We start from the raw sequence: 22,882 nt of genomic DNA, 5'->3' as shown, positions 1-22,882 counted from the left end.
TGAAGATTAGGCTGAGTGTGCCAATTCTCTTTCATCCCACCACATATTTCATAGATGAGAAACAAGTGCTGTGCCTGCCTTTCAAAATCTCACACTGTCTCCACAAGATAATCCCAGGTTTGCACAACTTGCACTAGATTTCCTTCATTAATAAGGTCAAATCAAGGTGTAGTGAGAGCTCCTTGTCTGAGCATCACCAACAGTTAAACCAAATCCCAATTCTGTCCATTCTGCACCATCATTAGGATGGATATAGTTGAAAGCAGCATCAACAGAGCCCCAGGGAGTGAGGAATGGCAGCTATTAGTGATGTCACCTAACATTTTTGGTGACAAGTATGAAGCAATAACCCCTTGAAGTTACAACAGCACTTACATATGAGAGAAGTGGAAGGGTTAAAAGAAGCAAATCCAGGAACACACTGCTTTTTGGAGGCAGACAGACATATCAAGAGCAGTACTGAGTATTCCAAGTGTAAAGAACTCCACAAAGCCAAGGCAGACAATAGCTGGCAGGCAGCTCACAGAATGCTGCTGGGAGTATCAACCATGATCTCTTTTGAATTCTTCCTGAGAAAACCCTCAGCCAGCTTCGAGGGCAGCTCATGTACAATCATGCTTTTGTTTAGTCAAGACTGCATGAGTAGAACAAGTATCAACTCCTTTGGCTCTCACTCAGTGTGCTCCTCTGCAATTCCACAGTTAGGAAGCACAAGTGGGGTCTGTTAGCTGCAAATAAAACAAGCTAACATCCAGCCCGTCAGCTATAGCTACCGGCCCTGCTCTGACAAACACCCCGACGTACTTTGGTGTGTCATTTCACTAATGGCACAGGCAGAAGACCGTGCCCAGGCTCTGTGCCACAGAGATGTTAACATTCACAGCGGGATCTTCTGCCAGTCGGAGTGCTATGGAAACATGGTGTCGTGCCAGTGATTTCACAAGAGCTCTTTAGGTCTGACTGGCTTGAAAAGAATACCACCCCCCTTCCACTGGGCAAATATCAAGCCTGACCTCTAGAGCAGGAGGCACCACAAGGATTACTTGGCTTTGAGTGGCTGAGCTCTTTTGTCTGTAAAACACTGGGAAAAACGAGGGGGGAATAAAGCAGCATGAGGGAAATTCCAATGCTACATCCAAGCTACTGATTCACCTGAACATGAGGAGAGCAGCACATGTCAGGCCAGTAGTACCTAGTCTGCAGGTGGGTCTCCTGACACACCACTTCATATAAAGCCTTTCATTTATTTATTATCCAGCTTTAAATTATATATTCAATTTGTATGAGGGGACTTGTAATTTGCAGCTTTTCTAGGAAGACTACAGCACAACTAAACCTGAGTTTTAACTGTGTCTTTGTTACAGTGGAACAAGAGACCCTTCCAGGCATCGTCCCCTACTCCCTAAGCACTAGAAAGTGACTTCAGTTCCGCACTCTACAAACTCTGCTCTAAGAAATGCTGACATATTGCTCACAAAGGAAAAAGGCAGAATCAGCCATGAAATTAAGAAGGGAAAATCACCATAGTGTTTACAACAGGGCAAAACCCAACTTCAGAGAGGGCTCAGGCAAAGGGAAGCAAGAAAGATCAGCATTACTTATTTATCTACTGTGGTACATTCCAGTTTACATAGTTATCTGTAACTAAATAACAGGAACCAGTCTCTCTCTGATGACAGCCAGAGCACGAGTTTAGAGCTCAGAATGACAGGAGGCACTTCCATAATACATAACAATACCACTAGTGGGAATTCAGATCTTAGAGTGTATAAAGACTGAAGAGACTTGTGTGATGTTACCCTGCAGAACATCCAGTTATTCCTTGGATTCCTTATTCATGAAAAACTTGGTGATCCTCAAACAACAAGAGCTCTACCTGACTGGAATTCCTAGTGCTCCCAGCTGAAGGTAAGAAACATGGATTGCATCAGAACCCACAAAATCCTTTAACTCCAAAAATGGTCTTCACCTTTTGTCTCTGACTGAGATTGCTGGTTGTGAGGGGTAAGTTACAAGGAATTCTCTAGGAACTAGAAACAGGAGGACAAGGGGAGAAATAACCAGGACTGGAAGCTGATATTGTCATCTCTTTTTCCTTTTGCAGCTAAACAGTAGACCCAAAAGCCTGGAAAAATGATAGCCCCAGATGATAGTACTGCTCAGGGCTGATTTACAAGAGGGAACAGCTGCATTGATGTACGTGGCCCATGTGTAAGCCAAGCTGAGAACTGGAAGCTAATTTAGTACAGAATTTGAGTCAGTAAAATCCCATCATCAGTTGGCAGCAGGAGGAAAACCGGAAAACAGGCAAGAATCACATCAAATATTGACTTTGTACAAGATGAAATTCAAGCATAGGCAAGAGTGCAGAGAAATTCACATGGGAATACAGAAGAAATCAGACCTGAAATATGAAGTATAATTTGTGGAGACAAATCAAAAGGAAAACCTATTTTGTATTTAACACCACAGCACTTACGATCTCTAGAACCTCAGCAAAACAGCAATGGAGATCTTGTACGTTTGTTTTGGGGAAAGAGAGCAGGATACTGGGAAATGCTGTCCCTAACCCAGAGAAGTGACAGTGGCTAACTGAGCTGGAATATTCTCCACAATTATTCACATTTTCCATAATTAGCACTGCAAGATGAGAGGAGACATGGGTGGTGCAATACATACAAGGTGCCAGTAAAATGTGAAAAGTAAAAGGATTTTATTGACTGGTATGTTCTTCCTGAAAACTCATTGAAATGTACAAACTGGACATCGAGTAACTGATTTGTACATTCTGTAAGTTACACTGATTCTTGCAGCCACTTGAAAGAGAGAATATTATTTTCACTTACAGGATGTTCACATCATTGCAGACACCAAAAAGGTTGATACATTCTAGTCTAAAAGTGAAACCAAAATAGAACTGGACATAATGGTACACCGCTATATGCCAATCCTATTGACTCAACATGCGGCAGTTTCACACATCGATTTGTTAAGTACCTACTGTACACTTAGTGAAACACCCGACCAAGCAAATGTCTGAAGTCATGATTGCTTATTAAATTAAACCCCTTTTCCTAGACTTCCACCTTAGCTGCAGAGACAAATGTGTTTAACTGAACTTGATTCCCTGCAGAACACTCAGACAACTACGCCTGGCCAGTATCTCTTTGAAAACCGTGGGTTACACTTCACTAGATTCATTGCGGGTGTAGAGATCTACACAAAGCTGTGGTTATTGTCAACAGGCTTCAGAGCCCTGGCAAAACAGAATGCCCTGTTCTCTGTCCATAAGCTATCACCTGGCAGAGAGTACTATCCTCAGTTCATGACTGCCTATTGGTAAACTTAGAGCTACTTACTGACTCAGGCCTGCTAGAACAGTGAAGGTGTATTTCAGAGCTGCCCGAGGGCTTCAGAGCTTCAAGTCTCAGAACTTCCACGTTTGCTTTTAGAATCTGCAGTCACATAATGCTAGACAAAGGCCACAACAACTGTAACACTTAACTCTGTTGCTGTTAGTGAACACTGGGCATTGTCTATGTAACAGAAGATATTAAATACTGTATGCCATACTTAACCTGAGGAGCTGTCTCACAGAGGAACTCATGTATGTCTTTGTACTTGTTTTCAATTAACCAACACTTAATTCCAGTCCTGTATTTCTTGCTTTCTTGGTACAATCCTAAGGGCAAAAAGTCATTAGATTCTGAAGAAAAGAGGTCTCTTTTATAAGCTTAATACAGTACTTTTATATTTCAGACTATGATATACAATGTATACCATAAATTAATTTAAGACAAATACTTGTCACTTTATCTATGTAGGCACAAGTAAATCAGTGACTTTACTGAAGCGGAGATATCTTCAATGGTATCATGATTCTGGACTCCATTTCCTGAATAAGGGGCACTGAAAAAAAAGGGAGACAGGGTTGAACGTCACTAACAAAGATCATGAGCAGCTCTGCACACTCGGTTTGAACTGCTATTGTTACCCTCAAGTTACTCTCCTAGCTAGTGCATGCCAAGTCATCAGCAGCCACTGACATTCCTGTAACTGAAGCATTTCAGTTCTAGTCCCTTTCACCATAATGAAAGTTAGCTTATATTTTTCTGGTATACTTCCTTTGAAATGCACCCTGTGGTACCCAAATGTGTGGTGCTGAGCACACTTTGGTGAGGTTTGTTATGAAAGCTATCTTTGATCTCAAAGATCTCCTGGCTTCTAGTTCCAAAGTTGAAATTCCCCTTTCAAAGGAATGCCTTTAACAAGGCTCCTGTACTGCATAAATATTATAAAGAATAATTCAATATAAATTTCACTAGGGGCTCCCTGCATTTTGGACACAGACACAAGCACCAGAGATGCAAAAGTTAGCACTGTGCAATGCACTAAAGAAGAAAAACGATGGCATGCACAAAAGTCTACCTCCAGCATTCCAGTGAAGTTAATAGGTTACCTGTGTAGTAGACTAGCTCATCCCAGCCTGGTTTATGCCATGCAGCATTCCTTATATCTTCTCTGGTTTGGAGATCTTTGTAAGCTGGTGAGGGAAAACAACAAGCACAAAGCTTAGAAGTAACTCTTTTTCTGTCTACACATGAATAGCTCCCTTAAAAGTATTCTAGTGCATAAGTAGGAGGCTGCAAACACTGGGAAGGAATAAAGCCAGAAGTTCTTCTCCACAAAAACGAAGAGCTCCCAAAGTCACACAAACAGAAGGAACTGGGGAAAGGAGGGAATGCCTTAGACACAGGTAAGACAGATAAAGCTAGAGCTTACACGAGTGCTGTCAGATTTCTAATGCTGGAATATAATACTCTGAATTGTTGAGATGTGAAGATAATACTGTGTATTTCCTAAACTAAATATTAGATGATGAGTTTCTTCAAGTTCAAACAATGGTAGAAGCAGGTAAAGCATTTGTGGAGACTGACATACAGAGAAAGCCAAAACACCTTGATGTAGTAATGTAAATAAACGCTTGACTTTCCTTTTTGTAGGTGTGGTATATGTGATGCTTGAAACTAAACTGTAAAAACCTGACTTCAGCATGAACGGGGATGGAGAAGAGATGGCAGGATATTGCTTGTCATGCTTATGTTATTGAAAGCAAACAAGTAAGTCCCTAATAAGAAAGGGCCATGAGAAACTGTGGATGGAAAGACAATGAAACACGAAATGTTCGCTTCTGCTTGCTTGTTTGAAGAATAAAGTTACCTACACAAAACCATCAGCACTGTCAATGCAAAACAAAAAAATCCCAACAACCTTTAAAGATACTCCTTTGCCTTTTGTAAAAACCTTGTCTTCTGGGCAAAGGCAACAGTCTGCTGGGGGCTGATTCAGTGAGATAAAAGCAGAGAACACAGATTTACCCCAGAGGTGATGAACCATATACAGCTGTCCAATTTGTGAGAAAAAGCCTCCAACTGCTTCATTATTATCCTGTCGGAAACGAATTGCACGAGCCCTAGAGAAGAGCAAAGCAGCCATTAAAACCAGCAGATCTGGGTAGGAAATAGGCGATAGCCAAAAGGAAAACAGCATTGAAAAGCACGTGAGGTGTTAAACAGCATCTGCAGTATCCACAATTAAAAATAAGAAAAACCTCTGCAATACACTGCTCCTCAGCACTAAGTATTTAAAGTATACCTAAGTATCTTGTTACAATGAGTGAAAATTGCAGGCCCATGGTTTTACTAGACTGTGCATTAGTCATTCTTCAAGGTTAGATTCAGTATGAAGATAACTGCTGGGCCAGCAGAAAGTGGCATGTCATTGTTATAGCAGGTTCTTCTAAAACAAAATCCTTGAGTTTCAGTCATATCACCCTCATTTACCACAGATTTTGGGGAAGTGAAATACAACTCTTTAATTCACACAGACCTTTGAATGCAGCTGTCCTATGCAACACTCCATTTGTTGTGTAAGTAAGATCAATACTTAAGTATTAATCTGCTGCAACTTCTGAAACAGACTGGCTACTACTATAGACATAAATTGCATCAATTACAATGACACGTCTGAAAATCCAAGTCCTCACCTTTGTCAAACTACTTGAAAATACTTCAAATGGTGTCTCTATCAACCATTAGAATTGCAAGGACAGTGAATGCAAACTGAACAAAACTTACATTGGTTTTCAGTAAGACAAAATCAGCAGCATATACTCAACAGAAGGCTGTCTCAAATGATTTTAACCTAGATATTAAAATGGAAATGTGCTGCCCATCAGCTTTTCAAGAAGCAACTTGACTTTTAAAGATTAAAAGAGCAAAGATTTAGCCCATTCAAACCAAAAGTATGTCAGCTTCTTGTGGTTTGTGAAAGATCAACACTGTCTTAAGGAGTTAACTGCAACCTTCACTATGCTTTTTGATGAAAATAAATGGTTTCTGCTATGTTACAGCAAACTAAAAGGGTTATATGAAGGAAAGCTAAACTATAAAGCCCTTAGTGTTGTTTGCACACAGAATTCCCCTTTCTTTCCTTGAAGGATAAATTAAGGGTCAAAGAACTGTCCTACAAGTTGCTTAAGTACAGAAGCAGGCCATTAACTGGGTGACTGAAATGCACTGGTACCATCCTGCCACCTCCACTTCATGATTTTTTAACATAAGGCTCCCAAATAGGAGAAAACAAGCGCTAAAGTGACACTTACCAGTAATTTCCCCACTCAATCATTGTTCCAGGCTACAAAAACCAAAACAAACTGTTAAACTGTAGTTGAAAGAAAGTTAGAATACTTGGACAGTTTTCACAACATTTACATATGGAAAACACTATGTATTAACAAAATCACTTCGAGTGATAAACATAGTATAATCATCTGTAATTATTCTGTTTACTTACTGTATTACTTCCTTCTGCCTGAAGTTTCCTTCAAATGAAAACACAGGGGTTTCAGCCCTGCAGATATTAGTATCTTGTTGGAGCCTGCCTTCATTTTGGACCCCCCACTTTGAGACCAACTCAGACACCAGCTTTGATAAGAACCACATTTCTAAGATGAGGTCTGTATTCCATCTATATTGTATAAACATGCTTTGAACCTTTTGCAATAGCATAGAGCTTAAAAAAGAAACAGAAAACAATTAAACTTACTCTAAGTTGATAGGATCTCAGTTCATAAATATTAGGCCCCGCTCTGGGAACAGGTTCATTCCAGAAACTAAACTCCAACAACAACTGGTTCTTGCGGGACAGGAGCATGTTACCTCTTTCTTTGCGGAACTCTGTGAATTCCTAAAAACCAATGGGATCACTGTCAACGTGTGTGTTCTGTTTCAACAACAAAAAGCAGTCTACCATGTGGTGGCATAGGGGTTTTTAATGCTGTCTTGGGATTCTGGGACATGGAAATCCTTTAAATTGCAAAGGCATCTAAATTCCCCTGGCATATTTGAAGATTTCAACTGGTATGTTTCCATAGCACTAGGTGAACTTGTTTCAGAAAGTATTCAGGCATTAAACCTCAGTATTCCTAAATATGAGAATAGACCCTTTTCCAAAGAGGTTTCTTTCAGGAAGGGATGAGATACTGAAGCAAACGCAGGTACCCAAATGTGCAGCTTCTCGCTTTAACTATTATTTGTTCTCTTCTGAGTAAAATAACCAACTTTAACAAAATGAACACATTTTACCTTATTTTGACGAAGTTTATTCATGACCTCATTGAGAGCTGGATACCCTCCCTCATATCTCCACAGATGAACTGAAACAGACAAAAGGAAGCTTTTTCCGGGATGTCACAGACCTGTGCTAAATGTTATGGAATGTCACAGTATAAAATGCTGTTCATACTACAGAATTATACAAAACCCAGAAATCAGGTAACATGTTTCAAAGTAAATGGCATTAAAGAAAGCACTACACATGCTTTCTTTGTGAATTGGGAGCATTTTAAGAATATTGGAATCATCTGCTTTTGGAAAAAGGTTCTCTTGGCAAATTTTGCCATCTACTCCGAAGATAACAGGGCAATTTCTGAAAGGGCTTTTTGTTGCCATGCTTTGGGATAACTTTATGTGACTGGAGTTTCAAGTATCCTCAATTTCAGAAGATAATTTAAGTTCAGAAATGTGCTTTATACCAATTTCATCTCAGAGCAATAGAGGGGTAGACTTGTTAATTCAGTAAGCACAAAAAGCAATACACTTTCTGTAGGACACGAAAAATGATGCAAATGATGGTTTTGCAGTAAACATTACATTAAAAAAGGCAGAAGGTATCTGAACATGCCAGAATTGTTACATTTGCTAGGATCTTCCCCATAAAAACATATTGAGAACACATATCCACATTTATGTTTTTTTCAAAGCATTCTCTCTTTAATAAATCATAATAGATGTCTTTAATAAATTATAACAAGATGTATTTACAAGCACTTAATATAGCAAGGCAACAATATTTCACCTCAAAGAGTCACAAAAGCTGTTTTCTCTCCTCTAAAGCAGTCCTGTGCCTGTTCTCTCCAGGAGAGCAAACTGGAGACTAATGTAAGGCACTTCACTATGATAGCAGATTCATGCAGTGCGTCTGCTTCTGCTGTCTCATCCCCAGGGCAAATTTGATTTATCCACCTAATACTAACATAGCCTGGGCACAAATACTGAACAAATCAAAACCCAATACTCTGCTTCATTACACCGCTAGAACTGCTGCAATAACATTTTCAAGGCAAGCTATGGATGCAATTACAGATACAGTCAGTGTTAATATGTTACAGAAGCAACAGATGAGACTTGGCTAAAATATTCTCATTTCAACTGTCTTTATTCCCCAATTTCCCCTCAACTTTTAGCCTTGTTTCTCAGACATTGGTTGGTTTATCTACTGCTACTTCTTTGCATTTGTTCAGTGCCAATATTGCAATATGCTGTGAATGCAGGACGAATTCATGTGTACATGAGTGTAGTTTTAATAACGAAGCAATTACATCGATATTAGCATAGCTCTAACAATGGAGCTACATAACAAACTAGGTAACAAATATCAGTATACCACTCTGTGGTTTCCCATTCCTTCCATTTCCAAGAGCCTAGGGAGTTTTTCAGGTTTTCTCTTTACACTAGACTCTTTGTATTTACCTCTGTAGCAGCTCTTCAGTCATTAATAGTTCCAACATACTTTCAGTCTGCACACTTAGGCAGTATCCTTCTATGAGCATGAACAGAAATATTCTTACTTTCTACCAGTAAAGGCCTAGCTTATTGTTGAATCTACAATGCAATCATTTCTTTTTCAGATGACGTGAATGATTTGTACTTTGGTATCATACAGCAATTACAGTATGAAAGTCAGAGTAAAGCTTTTCATGCTGGCCAGTGCATGATAAACTCTGTCCTTGTAAGCCTTTGCCTTTACCCTAAATATTCAGGAACATGATCTGTGCCCACAACATATTAGAGGACCACATTTCACAAGCATTCCCCAGATCTGTTAATCTACCACCTGGAAAACATGAAAGTGTATTAACGATAGAACAAATTTTAGGAATTAATGCTTTACTGTCAAACTCAACAAGACAAAAAGCAAGCACTGTAAATGTTATGACTATTGATAAGTGATGCACACACACCCTTGCTGTATACATTGCTAAAGGTTTACTGTCAACAGAGATGATTTAAAGAGAAGAAACCTGCCAAGCACACGTTTCACTTGTATGGTTTTACATTCTGTTGTACTTCTATCTCCTACCAGCCTGATCTTGCTCTCCGTACCACGTGTTCCAAGTCCCCACCAGTGCACATGGGTAGTGTTTTTCTTCATGAATCTTTGGCAGCACCTCTTGACTTGAAAACAAGGAATACAGACACTATATTGCATTTCCTTCAGGGAGGCTACAGTTGATATGTATAACAAATCACCACATGTTTATATTATGGTATGAAAATTCATAAGCTCTACTTTTCAGAAGAGAAAGCTGAAATACAAAGATCTGCTACACAGGGGAAAGACAGCTACAACACTATGGAAAATTAAGGGAAATGTTACCATTTCTTAAGACTGTATGACACATACACAACATAGTAGAATTCTTTCGATGCAATACATTATGTCTGTCACCTAAAAGGTTATCCAACATTAGGAAAATAAATATCAGGATGTCTCAGTTACAGAAAACACAGATTAACTACATGGGTGATATGCTTTGGGAAAAGCTTTCCTTTATCAAGGGAGGCAGAACACACAACAATAGCAAAGGACAGTCTTCTGTATCAGTTACAATGCTATTAACTGTGGAGGTGAATGAATAAAACCAAGTATTTTGACAGATCAAATAACTATTGTACTTCATAGTATACCGCCTTGCTCCTTTCTACCATTTCAGAAAGTGGTTTTCATTTGAGGCAACTCACCCGTTGAAGCATCCGGTGGAACTGCCTTCCAAATACCCCCACGCAACATTTCTGTTTGACTATTGCCAGTATTCCTAATGGCTTTTTCAAACTTTAAAAGTGACCTACATTAGCTTCAGGAGAAGCTTCACTGATTGCTGACTCACTGAAGACAGCTTTCCTTGCACTGTACTTTGATGAATAAGGCAATTAGCCTGGTTGAACTTCACCTTTTCCTATTTTCCCCTGAATAATTACCCCTCTTACTCAGTTTGGCTCATAGGCAATGAGTCTCTGCACAATATCAAATAAAAGGCTGGCCTTGGGCTGAGAGTATTAGATAGGAGTTTTCCTCTTGATTCTGGCACTGACTTTTTAGACAACCTTGAGCAACTCTCATATCAATTTGTACCTCACCATTTTTCACTACACAGTGTAAATAAGATAGAATGACTCTCCAAGGCTGTTTCACCATCGGTTCATTTTTGCAAAGCATAGTGAGGTCCTAGAAAGGCAGCTTTCAACAGCAATGTTAGATTATTACAATAACCCTAAAATATATTTTATTGCAAATTATAGGAAAAAAACCCACCACATAATACCTTAAAACTTTTTTAAAAAAGATGCCACCTTTTTCTTTTTTAAAAATAACTGTTCTTCATTTTTCTGGAGGGGTCCTTACTCACAGTCATTCATCCAGCACTCTCATAACTGTCTTCATTAAATTATTTCTTTATTAAAACATAATGACCAATCTGTATTCTGATTTGCTATAAAGAAGTAATCTGTTCATCTTTCCTTTAGGGAGAGGAGGGAGGGAAGTTCGGACAGGCTTTGGGTTTTTTATTCCTCTATTCTTTTCTCCTTCCCTGGAATACTTAAATTTGCTCTGGATTAGGATGAATCTAACCACATGTACTTCATCTGATTGCTGTCAGTAACTTCCTTCTTTGCTACTGTCTCTTTCCTTGAAAATAAAAGCCTCTGCTTTCACTCATTATTTAGGTAGCTCATGAGATAACACAGAGAAATGGTTCCATCCTGTGTAACTGGACATGTTTATATTAAGCTTTTAGACAGAAAGCTGGCTGAATGCTAATTTCGTTTCTCTCTGTATTTTGTTTTTAAACAAAAAAGCTAAATATACCTTATGACTGAGTGTTATTCTAGTGGATTTCTATGTTTGTATAGGAAGGAAAAGAGTTTTGGGTTATCTAGCCAAAGGCTAGTACAGCCAACCAGTAACAGAGTAAAGGACCTAAACTAGGAGTTGTGAACTCCTTCCCCACCCTCCAGCCCAGATGGTGTTCTCACTGATATAGCACACTTAAAAACATTGGTTGCAGTAGGGTATCATTATGGTAAGAATGTTTTGTTTAACTGACAAGATGATCCCTGTCAGTGAGACAGCACTGCTGTTTAGAAACATGAGGCTCACTGCATTTCCAAATCTAAACACACAGCTCTTGAACAGGCAGTTGTGCTGGCTCCAGAGCAGTGATTATAAAGGCAGAACAGGACCAAGATTTCTGCGCTTTCATCCTTGAATAGTGAATTTAAAATTTTACTAAAATAAAGCTGTAGCTTTCTGGAAAAGCCATTAACTACTGCTCCCTTTGAAGATATGACCCCAATACCAAGATCCTATTCAAGGATTTGCATAGCTCTTTAGGAGCAGATCTCAGCAGCACTACTTTTATAAAAGGACATAGATGAGCTGAGAAAAAGTCAGCCCCATGGTTTTTAAAATCTCCTCAAAGTTATACTTCAGTTTCATACTAGCATGTAGTTTTACTTACCACTGACCTCTCCCTTTCCTTCCTGTATGCAGACAACCACTCTGAACACATTCCTACATGGCAGCTGGAGTGGGACATCCTAACATATCAGGATCTACCTGCATGGACCAGCAACTGTAAGACAACTAAGGGAAGGGGCAGAGCTGTTCCAACAAATGCCACCAGTGTGCTCACAACAGGCATCATCCTAAATTGCAGCTTAGAAAATGATACCTCCAAGAGGGAAGGCAGGGGGTGAAATGAGTAAAGTATCTATTGCCATTTCTCGCCAAGAAAAATATGATCTATTTAACCCCACACCCTGAAAGTAAAAGCAGAATTCTTCCACCTCCCCTCTAAATAATTATATTTGCCAATACAGTTTATGATCAAATCAACGTGTCTAAACCATGAAAACATAACACACACACTTACCAAAGCTTGTTGTAGGCGTCTAGATATTCTGGTTTTACATTGTGAACTGAAACAACAACATTACGTGAGGAATGCAGGAACAGAATGAAGAAATGGGAATGGGAAATACAAAGGTATCACTCACTCTGTAGTTTATACAGACTGCTGGTCTCTCTTTTGGCTAGAAGGTTGGAGTGAGCATCTTTCCTTGGATCGACTTTGCGAACAAATAGCGACTTTAACCAACTGTCTTCACGAGGTCTGCTAGCTGAAGATGCCAGCCCCCTACATGTTAACAAGTACATGAGACTGTCACTGAAAATGCCCACAATCAAGTTTAATGCAAACAGGATCATAACACACAGTTACATACATCTGTTACTAAAACTTGCCATGGAGCCACTTCCTATAAAGGTAAGGGCAGCTCTTTCCCTGCTGAGATTCACCCTCTTTCACACCATTTTAGTAGAGGAAGAGCCAAACAGTTAACCATCCACCATCCACAATTATTCTCTGTGTGTGCAGCAGGGAATGGGTGGATGGCTGCTTTTGCTGCCTATTCATCTTCTTTTTAATCCCACGTCTTTACTCAAGAAGGCTGGGTCTGCTCTGATGTACACAGACAAAAGTGAAAAAGAGCAAGAAGACAGTGTACGTAAGGGAGAATGCGTACAGTGTAAATAGGAAAGTAACTGCCATATGTTCTTTAAACATAGCTCCAAAAATGAAGAGTTGAATAGCACATCTTTCAAGACAAAAAATCTAATGCAAGTTTAATTTGGGAAAAATTACAAGTGGCAGGAAACAGCCTGCAAATATTCCAATTCCAAATCTTGGCAAGTGTATGTACTATGTAGGGGTACACATCCCATTCTTTGTGCAACATTTACAATTTCCCATCCTTTGAAGCAAAATTTCACTCTTTTTCTACATACACTTTATGCAGTTTCTATTCACCTCCAAAATAGCACCACTTTTCTTCACACCACAGTACACAAAACATTACCATTAACTGTGCTTTTTCTAAATAACGTGTTAACGGAATTACGCTTTTTTCCAGCTGACAGAAAAACCCTCATTCACCAAAACCTGTGTGCAGGAGGACAAGAAAGCTGATGTATTCAACTGCTTCTCTACAATGTATGACAGGGGACCCCAAGCTCAAATGTCTTCTCTGCTTTTCATAAGAAGCACCTCCTTCAATTTGCCTCTTTTGGATATGGGGTTTCTCCTGAAATGCTGAAATATTTCTCTGACATACTAAAACCGTAGCACCACAGCTGGAAATTTAAACCTCTTCCCACCTCACTGTTTCACTGTTAATTACTAATAGCTCCAGAAGGTAGCTATCAATTCAATCTTCAGCTGTAAAACTGTCTTCCAGATAGCAAAAGCTTGTGACAATCATTTGAGGGGGGTGTAAAATATAGGGAAAGAAAATCTCAACTTCCTTTAGGAAAAAAACCTTCATGAACCTGCTTGTCTGTATTACATAGGAATAGCTCACAAGAGCCCTGTTTTTCAACAATCAACCTTTTAGTCTCAATGCCTGAAAAGAACATGAAGAACTGGTTCACCCTGTGGGTGCAGGATGGAGGAAACAAGCTATTTCATAGCAGAGAAACCGTAACAGTCAGAACAACTGCAGCTGAGCTGACCTTCAATGCTAAGAAATAATGGGTAGATACCTTATTGGTGCACTTATTGAAAATGTTTGGCCCTAGGCAAACACACAAACATGTTACCGTGCTGAAAGCTGAGCAGCTATTCCCTAGTACAAGCATTTAAAAGGGCATTCCATGATAAGGCTGTTGCCTGCAGTAGTGTTGTCACAGGTGTCACAGGAACACAAGCTGTCCCAGATGATGGGGGGCAAACCCTACCCAATAAATCCAATCTTCCTTACAGTAAGCATTAGTGCTCACTGGATAGCAAACAGGGCTCTCAGAGACAGAACTCAATCCCAGTCCTGCAGTGTTTGGTTTTTTCCAACTCAGATCTGTAAATGATCACCATTTCCTCCCCTTGATTAAACAGAATTAGCAGACTAAGATTTAGAATGCTCTTCTACGAGGATTATTGTTTGCAGCAACCTTTGAGGATGAAAGAGACAAATAATCATGATGCTTCCTTTTGTGAACCACCTTCAGCAGCAGCAAGAATAAGCTGGACTTATGGGGATAATACGGAAACTGGGAGAGTCTCATGTCTTGGATGTCCAACTGAACCTAAATCTAGAGGTATATTTAATTTTCAATACTATGAAGTAATACTTTACATTTATATAAAATCTTTCACCTAGCAACTGTAAAGTTCCTGATGAACAAGGACTAACAAATCATGACTACCCACCTAAATATACACTTTATTTACAATAAAGAATGGTATTTATAGATATATAAATTTATTCAGTTTATTATATTTATGAAATATTCACTGCATCCAACCTGAGATGCTAGGGCTCTATTTTTAATGCATATCCCTAGAGAAGTCCTACACTACCAGCCTCCTTCTAGACACCCACAAATCAAGAAGTCCTGCACTGACTGCTGATTCATTTGTGTGGGCAGCATGTACCCAAGATTAGCAACTGGACTCCTAGTTGTAAGCATCAACCACAGATGAGTTCAAAACTAATCCATCATCCAAAAGATCTACTTTTAGTCAACATATTATGCCCCACAGTATTATAATACCTGTACCAAATAAACAGATATTAGAATCAAATTGTTTTCCAAAACCCAAAAACCACTATTGAAAATGTGAATATACACACAGAATGCATGTAGAGACTCTATATGGAATTACCATCACACTTCACAGTTGTTTTACTTTCTGGGAACAATACTGATTAAAGGCACTGCTTGACTTGCTAACATGTTCTTACCCTACAAATGTCAACTATGGGCTTAGCTTTTTTGCTACAAAGATCTGGGGCTGTGAACACAAAAGGGTAATGCTGGATAACTTGCTTAGATTAAAAACAACGGTGAAAACACTTCTATCCCCCTTAGCTTCTGCTTTAGCACAAACTGGGTGGGAGGTATCTGGAGAATTACTTAGATTTTGTAATAACCCATGTCTGCCTGGAAGAGAAAACAACTTGTCTGTAATTGGCAGGTTTTGATCTGTGGTCTACACAATGTTTATTTGAAACTAAGACATGCATGTAACACCTCACCACATACACACTCCACAATTCTCCCCGTTCTTGTTATAAACAGCTGCTTGCAGTGATGCCTTTAGCCTTGCACAGGGGCTGCTGCCCATACTGAGGTTTGAGACAGCAGGGAGGGAGAATGCATGTAGATCCATCCCAGCTTTGGCGCTTCTGCCTCCGGTGCCCAGGGAGCATGTGTGTCTGCATCCTACACCCAACACGTGTGCACATCTGTGCCCTGAGAGCTCTGTGTGTACCCCTGCCACCCAGGAGGTGCGCATGTGTCTGACCCTGCACACAGCAGGCACGTGGGCATGCAAATATCTGCACCCCAAACATGATGATGTGTCTGCGTGTGTGCCCTGGCACCTGCGGGGTGTATGCACCTGCACACACAGCCCAGCTCCTAAGGGCAGTATGAACACACGTTCCCTCACACCCAAGGGGTACACACACACATGCAGAAGTCCTTGTGTAGCTGTGGTCAAGGCAAGATTCTGGTGCCATGCACCCTGACACTGGGGGAAACATGACTGTTGGGCAGGGGTGCAGCCTGGCACCATGTGCAGCAGCTGTGCATGCCAGCACCGAGGGGTTTTGTTGTTGAGTGTGGCCATGCACCCCAACACCAGAGGACATGAGATGCAGGGTGCCCACGCACCCTGTTACTTTCTGGAGCTGGGATGCAGAGTAGGTGCACACCCTGACCCTGGAGGGATGTCTGGGTGCAGAGCATCCCTACACCTGAGCACCAGGAACACATGTGGGCAGGGTGCTACGGCCCCCGACACCCGGCCATACGCGGCCGCAGGGTGCACCCCATCCCTTGCAGGGGCGCGGTGCCGGTGCAGCCAGAACGGGGGGCACGGGTGGAGTGGGGCGGGACAGGGGCGGACTCGGGAGGAGAAGGGGCTGGCCCTGGGGCCCATGACCTTGAAGGACACCCCGAGCGGACCGCACTCCCCGCCCCACGGGAGGGCCGCGGGCCCGGCCCGTCAGCTGCCCTGGCGAGCGGGGCGCCATTTCCAGTCAGGAAAGGGGGTGGGGGGAAGCCTACGCGGCGGGGCGAGGGGAGGCGCGGGCGGTGTCAGCTCCGTCTCCATCCTCCCTCGGCGGCCCGCTCCCGCCCGCCTCACCCCCTCAGGCTCACCTGAGGGCCAGGCCGCCGCTGGGCGGGAGGCACGGCACGGCGCTGGCTCCCGCCAGGCTCCGCCGCAGCAGCACTCTCGCCGCCATCTTGCTCCGGCCGCCTCCCTCCTGCGCCGGGGTGGGGGGGGGTGGTTTGGGGGTCTGGGCGCTGCAGCGCCGCCGCCGGACGCGAGGGGCGCACCACCCGCCTGCGCGCATGCGCGGGCCGCCCCAGCGCAGGACCCCGCGTTGGGGTGAGCGGAGGGCGGCGTTCGGGATGCGTCCCGATAAAACGGGTTTAGAATCATATGGAAACGCTTCCATATGAGTTAGATTCATATGACGCACCAAACGCGTCTTTCACCCGGGTGCGGCTGAAGTGTTGTCCTTGCCCTGTGCTCAGCCACAGCCGTGTTTCACCTGGTTAAATTGGTGGCGCGTAAATTGGTACTAGCTCAAACCTTTAAATAGCTTTAAACACAAACTTGTAATTAGGCTAATAAAGGTCAGTTCTAAAAGTAACTAGCCAATAAACACCGAAAAGTTAATGAGCAAACCTTGCCTTCCTGCAGAGCACCCACATCAATCACATCACTGTTTCCATTATCAGCACTCAGAGGCACCTGTGATGTCCTTTAACATCAGTGACATACAATGCTTGTGGTGACTTTAAAAGCCAGTTTAACCGACAGTTGCCATCATTCTTTTAAAAAACAAGTTAAGGCTAAGTACATTTAACCACACGTTGAGCTCCAGAGCAGCCCTCCAAGAGCCCACCTGTAAAGTGGAAACCACATGCAACCTTCTGTGATTGAGCAATCTTCAAACAAAAGAGTAGTATTTCAACAGCTAATGAAGAAAAATCACAGGAGATACAGGGAAAGATTTACTTCCCCAACTATATGTAAATGTAACTCATAAACTAAACAGGAAACTATTTCTATTTCTTACAAGCATTACACATCTAGCTATTAGAACAGTCACATCCCAAGTTCTGAGGGTTTTAAGTGCCTTTACTGCCTGCTCAGATACAACTTCAGTGTATTTCCCACAGCCCAGGGCTGCCCTCCAGCCTGGCTCACATTTCTCTCAATCTCTGCTAGGGATGGAGTTTCACATTTTACATTCGCTGGAGCTGAAGTCAGAGCCCAGATTTCCTTCCACTTCCACAAGCACCTTAATCAGCCAGCTACAGTTACTGAGTCATTTGCATCAACCTAAACCACTTCAACATACATACCAACAAGAATAACCTACAGCCATATGTTTAAGACACTTCTTCAAAGTCAGAGACCATGTTCACATTATTGATTTACTTAATTTGAAGTGTCTTGTCATCCTGGGACAGGATGTGAGGACTGGCATTCAAAGAGTGGGACTTTCTGGTTTGAAGCACTGAAGGAAATGCAAGTTTTTGGCCCAGATAATCTGCTGAGTTCAACTGGACTTTGGTAGCAGACTGCAGGCAGCTGAAACTGATTTCATACAGGTGAAAGAAACTGAAGGGCAAATAATAAAAGAGAACACAATTACCAGCATAATATGGCTCAGTTTCTTAAAGAAAGATTATTTTAGGTCAGAGGAAGTCTGTTCAGATAAACCTTGTTTAGCTTCTGATCTTAAACAAAGACCAATTCCACAGCCAGATGCTTCAAAAAGGCTTTCTCATAGCTTTGATATACCACTCTCCCCTCCATAGAGGGACATGGAATGCTGTCCCCACAGTGCTGCATTTTGAGGCAGATGCCCCTTTAGATCTGAACAAAGAGCTGGCAACACAAAGCTGCTGGAACAGACACACACTCTTGGTTTGCTTTAGGACCTGGAAGACGGGACACAAGACTCCCTGAACTGTAGCAGGATAAAGTTATCTTTAATCATTAACTGCTAAGGCCTTCTAGTTTTATGTTAAAGTATGCAACAAATCAGCACCTGTACCTCTCCCAAAATGTGTTGTTTCAATTAGCTTTTCTGGCAAGACTAAATCTAACCATCTTTACGTCTGCTTTTTCGGCTTTGTATTCCCATCAGCTTCTCTTTCCTGATGGCAGCTCAAAGAGACCAATCTCTTGCAGAACTAAATACTTGCTTTGGGCAGGTTACAAAGGTAAGCATGCTAAGCTATTCAAAGTTTTTATTCTCACCTTACTGCCATTATAAAGGCAAATGACAGTGATCCTGAGAGTCAGAGATTTTGGAATGCAGAAGATACTGCTACGTGGTATGAGCAACTGTAAGAGGAAATGAGGACACATGCAGGTAGCTTGTTTTATAATTCTACACTTCCTTTTAAAAGGTTTAATAGCATTATCTTAAGTAATCCCAGAAACCACAAAAAACTGTCTGAAATACAGATCAAATAGTATAACCCTCCCACCAAACCTAAACATTATACAGTTATATTCTTGTCTTTCTCCATACAGAAGAGTCATTCCAGGTGAGCAGTTGGCTTTTAGACCTGTCAAGGCTTGGGGAAAAACTACATGCAACAAAATGAACTGTTAACACTAAACTGTTTTCTCTTATTTTAATTTAAAGATTTGAGGTGCCTATCAATCTGTCTAAGATTGATATCTCTTGTTATAAGCAACTATGTTTACTATTTATTTGGGCTACAGATCTCACTGAAACATGTAACATACAACAGCAGGGCTCTCGGTTTAAATACTTCTCCCCTATTTGTCTGTTGAGCAAACTTTAAGTTCCTGAAGTTTTTCACTGAGATACGTAGTATCTGCCTCGGTCAGATTTTCTGAATCTGACAGATTTTCAAGGAATCTCGTTCCTGCACAGGGTTTCCCTGTTATTGGATCTATGACTTTTCCAACCTTGAAAACAATTTCAGCCAGTTCATGTTTCACGTGTTTGCTCCTTCGCTCAGGCAAAGCCTTCAGAAGAACAATGTCTCCAACAACACACTGCTGCAACGGATCATGGGCAAAATAGGTTTTTCGTTTGTTAAAGAACTGTAGAAGGAAAAAAAGAAACAGTGGCATTAGATTTCAAAATTAAGCAATTGGCAAATATATAGTTAATATAAAACAAACTATATTTCACTAAGGAGTAAAGCTTTATATAGTTTTTAAAATTAGATGCTCTCTTGTTCTGCTGTGTTAACTCTTCCTCTCCTAAGGACACTTCACATCAGCACTGCTTCAGCAAGACAGTTGCCTTGGCTCTTCCAAGCTGAATGATTTCCCTGTGCAGTCCACAATTCAAGAAGTAATGTTAATTTTTATTCATCCTACTATGTTTAAAGTTCACCAGTCCTGAAATCAGTATTCTGATGTTTGTCATTTGAGTTTTTTTGTTCAGTTAGTTTTCTTTCATATAAAAATTCAGTATTTATTCTTACTGGAGTGGCAGAATTCAGAACCTTTCTTTTAAGAAAGAAATTAACAGGTTCTTCTGCTGCATAAAGTAGCAGGCTGATTATCTAATCCTGACTCTACCCTTAACCTTCTGGTCAGCAAAGGCAACTTATTCCACCCACATGTACCAAGGTTTCTGTATCTAAAAATGGAGAAAATAATAATTTTAACCTCCCTGTTTGAAATGCATTAACAAGAAGTGATAAACACAAAGCTGACATAACACATCACAGTATAGATTCAAATAGTAGCTATGCCTAGGATTATGCATACAAGGAAAACTGCTACAAAATTCACTGTAAAAGTGACTAATGTCAACTTTCCAAATCAAAGCATGCTCCAATATGAAAAATTAAATCAAAGTGTGAAACAACAAAAACTTACCTTCTCAACTGAGATCAAATGAAGTGCATTAACAAAGCACTTCAAATAAATACATTTAGCAGTAATTTGTAAGGAAGTGCCCTCACAACACACTGCTTGTCACCGTTTGCAGTCATCCCCACAACTGACAATCATTAGGCATGTTCCTTAAGGAGTTTGCCTTGTAAAGAGCTATCAAAAATCCACATCAAAATCAATGAAACATTCCTCCAGACAGAACAAATATTAACATGCAAGACAAGTTGTTAACCATCTTTTACCTTCAGGAAGTACGGATCTAGCACAAGCCTTGTCACTCTCACTTTGGCAGTTTTCTGCATTTTAGTTCCTATTACTCTCCCTACTATCCATTTTGCATGGACAGCTCCACGTGGTACAGACATTGTTTAGGTATGGTCATCCAGCGCCTGGCAACAAGCAAGCAGACGTGTTATTTTAGCCAAAATCCTCCCCAAAATCAGTTTCTGATCAATATCAAAATTATGATTTCCATTTCAGACTAACAGCTTAATTAGGTCATTTTGTTGGAAAACCAGGATAGATACATGCAGCTCAAAACTTCATATATTGCACTACCTCTGCCTTTACAGTATAAGAAGGGTTATCAATATGTTTCCATTACCAGGGAAAATTACTTCAGGATGACAGTAAAAATGGATGTAACATAAAGATGGATCTTATCCCACAGATTCCACAGAACTCCTTCGGAATGTGCCAATTGCCACATGCACAATACAGAAATGTGTAGCTGGGGAAGCTAGGAATTTAACTCTCACTCCAGCAGCTGTTTTTGCTGGAGACCTATGTATCAGGTCTGGGTATAACCAAAGTTAACCCAAACAGGGAACACTCTGCAATTCTGGTCCAGCAAGCAATTTGCTCCTGTGTGTCTCACTATTATCTGAGCTGATGAAACCTAAGGAAGTTAATAAGCTTCTCAAGGCATAAATGACATATCAAAGAGTTGCCTGACCTACAGTAAGTGTAACCACTTTTGAGCTAGTTCACTCCTCTAAGTAATTACACTCCATTACCTTATTTGATTTAATTAGGGTGAGCTTTCTATATCACTTTTGCAAGAGTCATGGGCAAAATAGATTGCTAAACATTATAAGACTAGAACCAATATTAAAACTGACAGAGACTAATGACCCACCCAGCTGTGTCCTGTTAAACACAACTGACCTGTTCAATCTCCTTCTATCCAATTTCTAAGATTATATGACACTTGCTTTGATGTCACAACACATCAAAAGCAAAGTTTAGGGACACAAAAACACTCGCATAGAATGAAATGCTACAAGCAGCAACACTCAGGGTAACTTTTATCATCCTTGACTCAGTTGTGTGACTCACAGGGCTGGAGCAGGGAGTGAGAGGCCCTCCTGTACAACAGGGCTAAGCACCCCCAGTCACAGTGGCCAGGCCGGGGAGAGGCAAAGCCCTATACAACACCCTCAGAACACAAGGGAGCTGCCGGGCCGCCAAGAGACAGACAACATCTCCACAGCAGAGGGAGTTCGAACAGGTCTGGAGCGTTCCGCCCCCCGGCTCTCCACAGCGCTCCGCACCAGGCCCTGCCTCAGCTACCCCCCGCCATCACGGCTGAGAGACCGGCGCTGTCCCGCGGATGCCGGGCTGTGCCTCAGCACCCTCTAGAGCGCGGCTCCAGCCCGACGACCGCCCCACACCACGGCACCCCATAGCCCGGCACCACACAACCCCTCACCGCCGCCGCTGCGCCTCAGAGGCCCTACGGAACCGGAGCCGGAAGCGGCAGACCCGGAAGAGCCGCGCGGCAGCGGGGCGGGGCCAGCGGAAGGAAGGGGCGGGGCCTCCTGGGAGCATTTAAAGGCGCAGGCGGCAGCGGGCCTCATCAGTGGAGTGATAGGGACTGAGGTGGCTGTGTGTGAGTGGGGCTGTGTGTGAGTGGGGCTGTGTGTGAGTGGGGCTGTGTGTGAGTGGGGCTGTGTGTGAGTGGGGCTGTGTGTGAGTGGGGCTGTGTGTGAGTGGGGCTGTGTGTGAGTGGGGCTGTGTGTGAGTGGGGCTGTGTGTGAGTGGGGCTGTGTGTGAGTGGGGCTGTGTGTGAGTGGGGCTGTGTGTGAGTGGGGCTGTGTGTGAGTGGGGCTGTGTGTGAGTGGGGCTGTGTGATCGATCAGTGGGAGCTTAAAGATGATAGAAACGAGGGCTTTATCATGCCCTAGGCAGAGGGGAACCTGCCTGAGCTTATAGCTAGGGGAGACCGCTGTAGAGGGTGCTGGCTGCGGGCTCTGCTGCCTTAGGCAGCTGCTGCCTGTAGAGAGA

The 22,882-nt window shown here is 41.9% G+C and overlaps 2 protein-coding genes and 2 long non-coding RNA genes across 6 annotated transcripts; 2 read left to right on the top strand and 2 right to left on the bottom strand.

Moving 5' to 3' along the window:
• Nucleotides 1-2,696: 2,696 nt before the first annotated feature.
• On the bottom strand, nt 2,697-16,995 carry NIPSNAP2 (nipsnap homolog 2). 2 transcript variants are annotated; one of them, XM_061470481.1, is made up of 10 exons: nt 16,846-16,995; nt 12,681-12,820; nt 12,557-12,602; nt 9,703-9,797; nt 7,647-7,717; nt 7,108-7,248; nt 6,665-6,696; nt 5,379-5,473; nt 4,460-4,543; nt 2,697-3,909 (listed from the first exon to the last, which is right to left on the bottom strand). In XM_061470481.1, exons 1-10 carry the CDS (start codon nt 16,929-16,931, stop codon nt 3,845-3,847), a joined length of 855 nt encoding a protein of 284 aa, XP_061326465.1. In that variant the 5' UTR covers nt 16,932-16,995; the 3' UTR covers nt 2,697-3,844. The 2 variants fall into 2 exon arrangements, with proteins under 2 accessions (XP_061326465.1, XP_061326466.1); XM_061470482.1 differs by lacking the exons at nt 9,703-9,797; nt 12,557-12,602.
• On the top strand, nt 4,538-7,873 carry LOC133278058 (uncharacterized). 2 transcript variants are annotated; one of them, XR_009746431.1, is made up of 4 exons: nt 4,538-4,756; nt 5,004-5,120; nt 6,880-7,016; nt 7,610-7,873. It is a non-coding gene; the product is annotated as an uncharacterized LOC133278058 (long non-coding RNA). The 2 variants fall into 2 exon arrangements; XR_009746430.1 differs by lacking the exon at nt 7,610-7,873 and having other exon boundaries at nt 6,880-7,315.
• Nucleotides 12,851-13,843, top strand: LOC133278059 (uncharacterized). Its single transcript, XR_009746432.1, has 2 exons — nt 12,851-12,949; nt 13,596-13,843. It is a non-coding gene; the product is annotated as an uncharacterized LOC133278059 (long non-coding RNA).
• Nucleotides 16,996-19,089: 2,094 nt separating the features above from the next.
• On the bottom strand, nt 19,090-21,150 carry MRPS17 (mitochondrial ribosomal protein S17). Its single transcript, XM_061470479.1, has 2 exons — nt 20,839-21,150; nt 19,090-19,789 (listed from the first exon to the last, which is right to left on the bottom strand). The coding sequence occupies exons 1-2, from the start codon at nt 20,959-20,961 to the stop codon at nt 19,499-19,501; spliced, it is 414 nt and encodes a 137-aa protein (XP_061326463.1). The 5' UTR covers nt 20,962-21,150; the 3' UTR covers nt 19,090-19,498.
• Between the last annotated feature and the right edge of the window lie 1,732 nt (nt 21,151-22,882).

Source organism: Pezoporus flaviventris, unplaced genomic scaffold (genome assembly GCF_033815535.1).
Source record: "Pezoporus flaviventris isolate CSIRO_AGI_PZ_B2104156 unplaced genomic scaffold, CSIRO_AGI_Pfla_v1 ptg000063l, whole genome shotgun sequence".
NCBI lineage: Eukaryota > Metazoa > Chordata > Aves > Psittaciformes > Psittacidae > Pezoporus > Pezoporus flaviventris.
The sequence above is the reverse complement of the archived record's forward strand: the minus strand, read 5'-3'. Positions and strand labels throughout refer to the sequence as shown.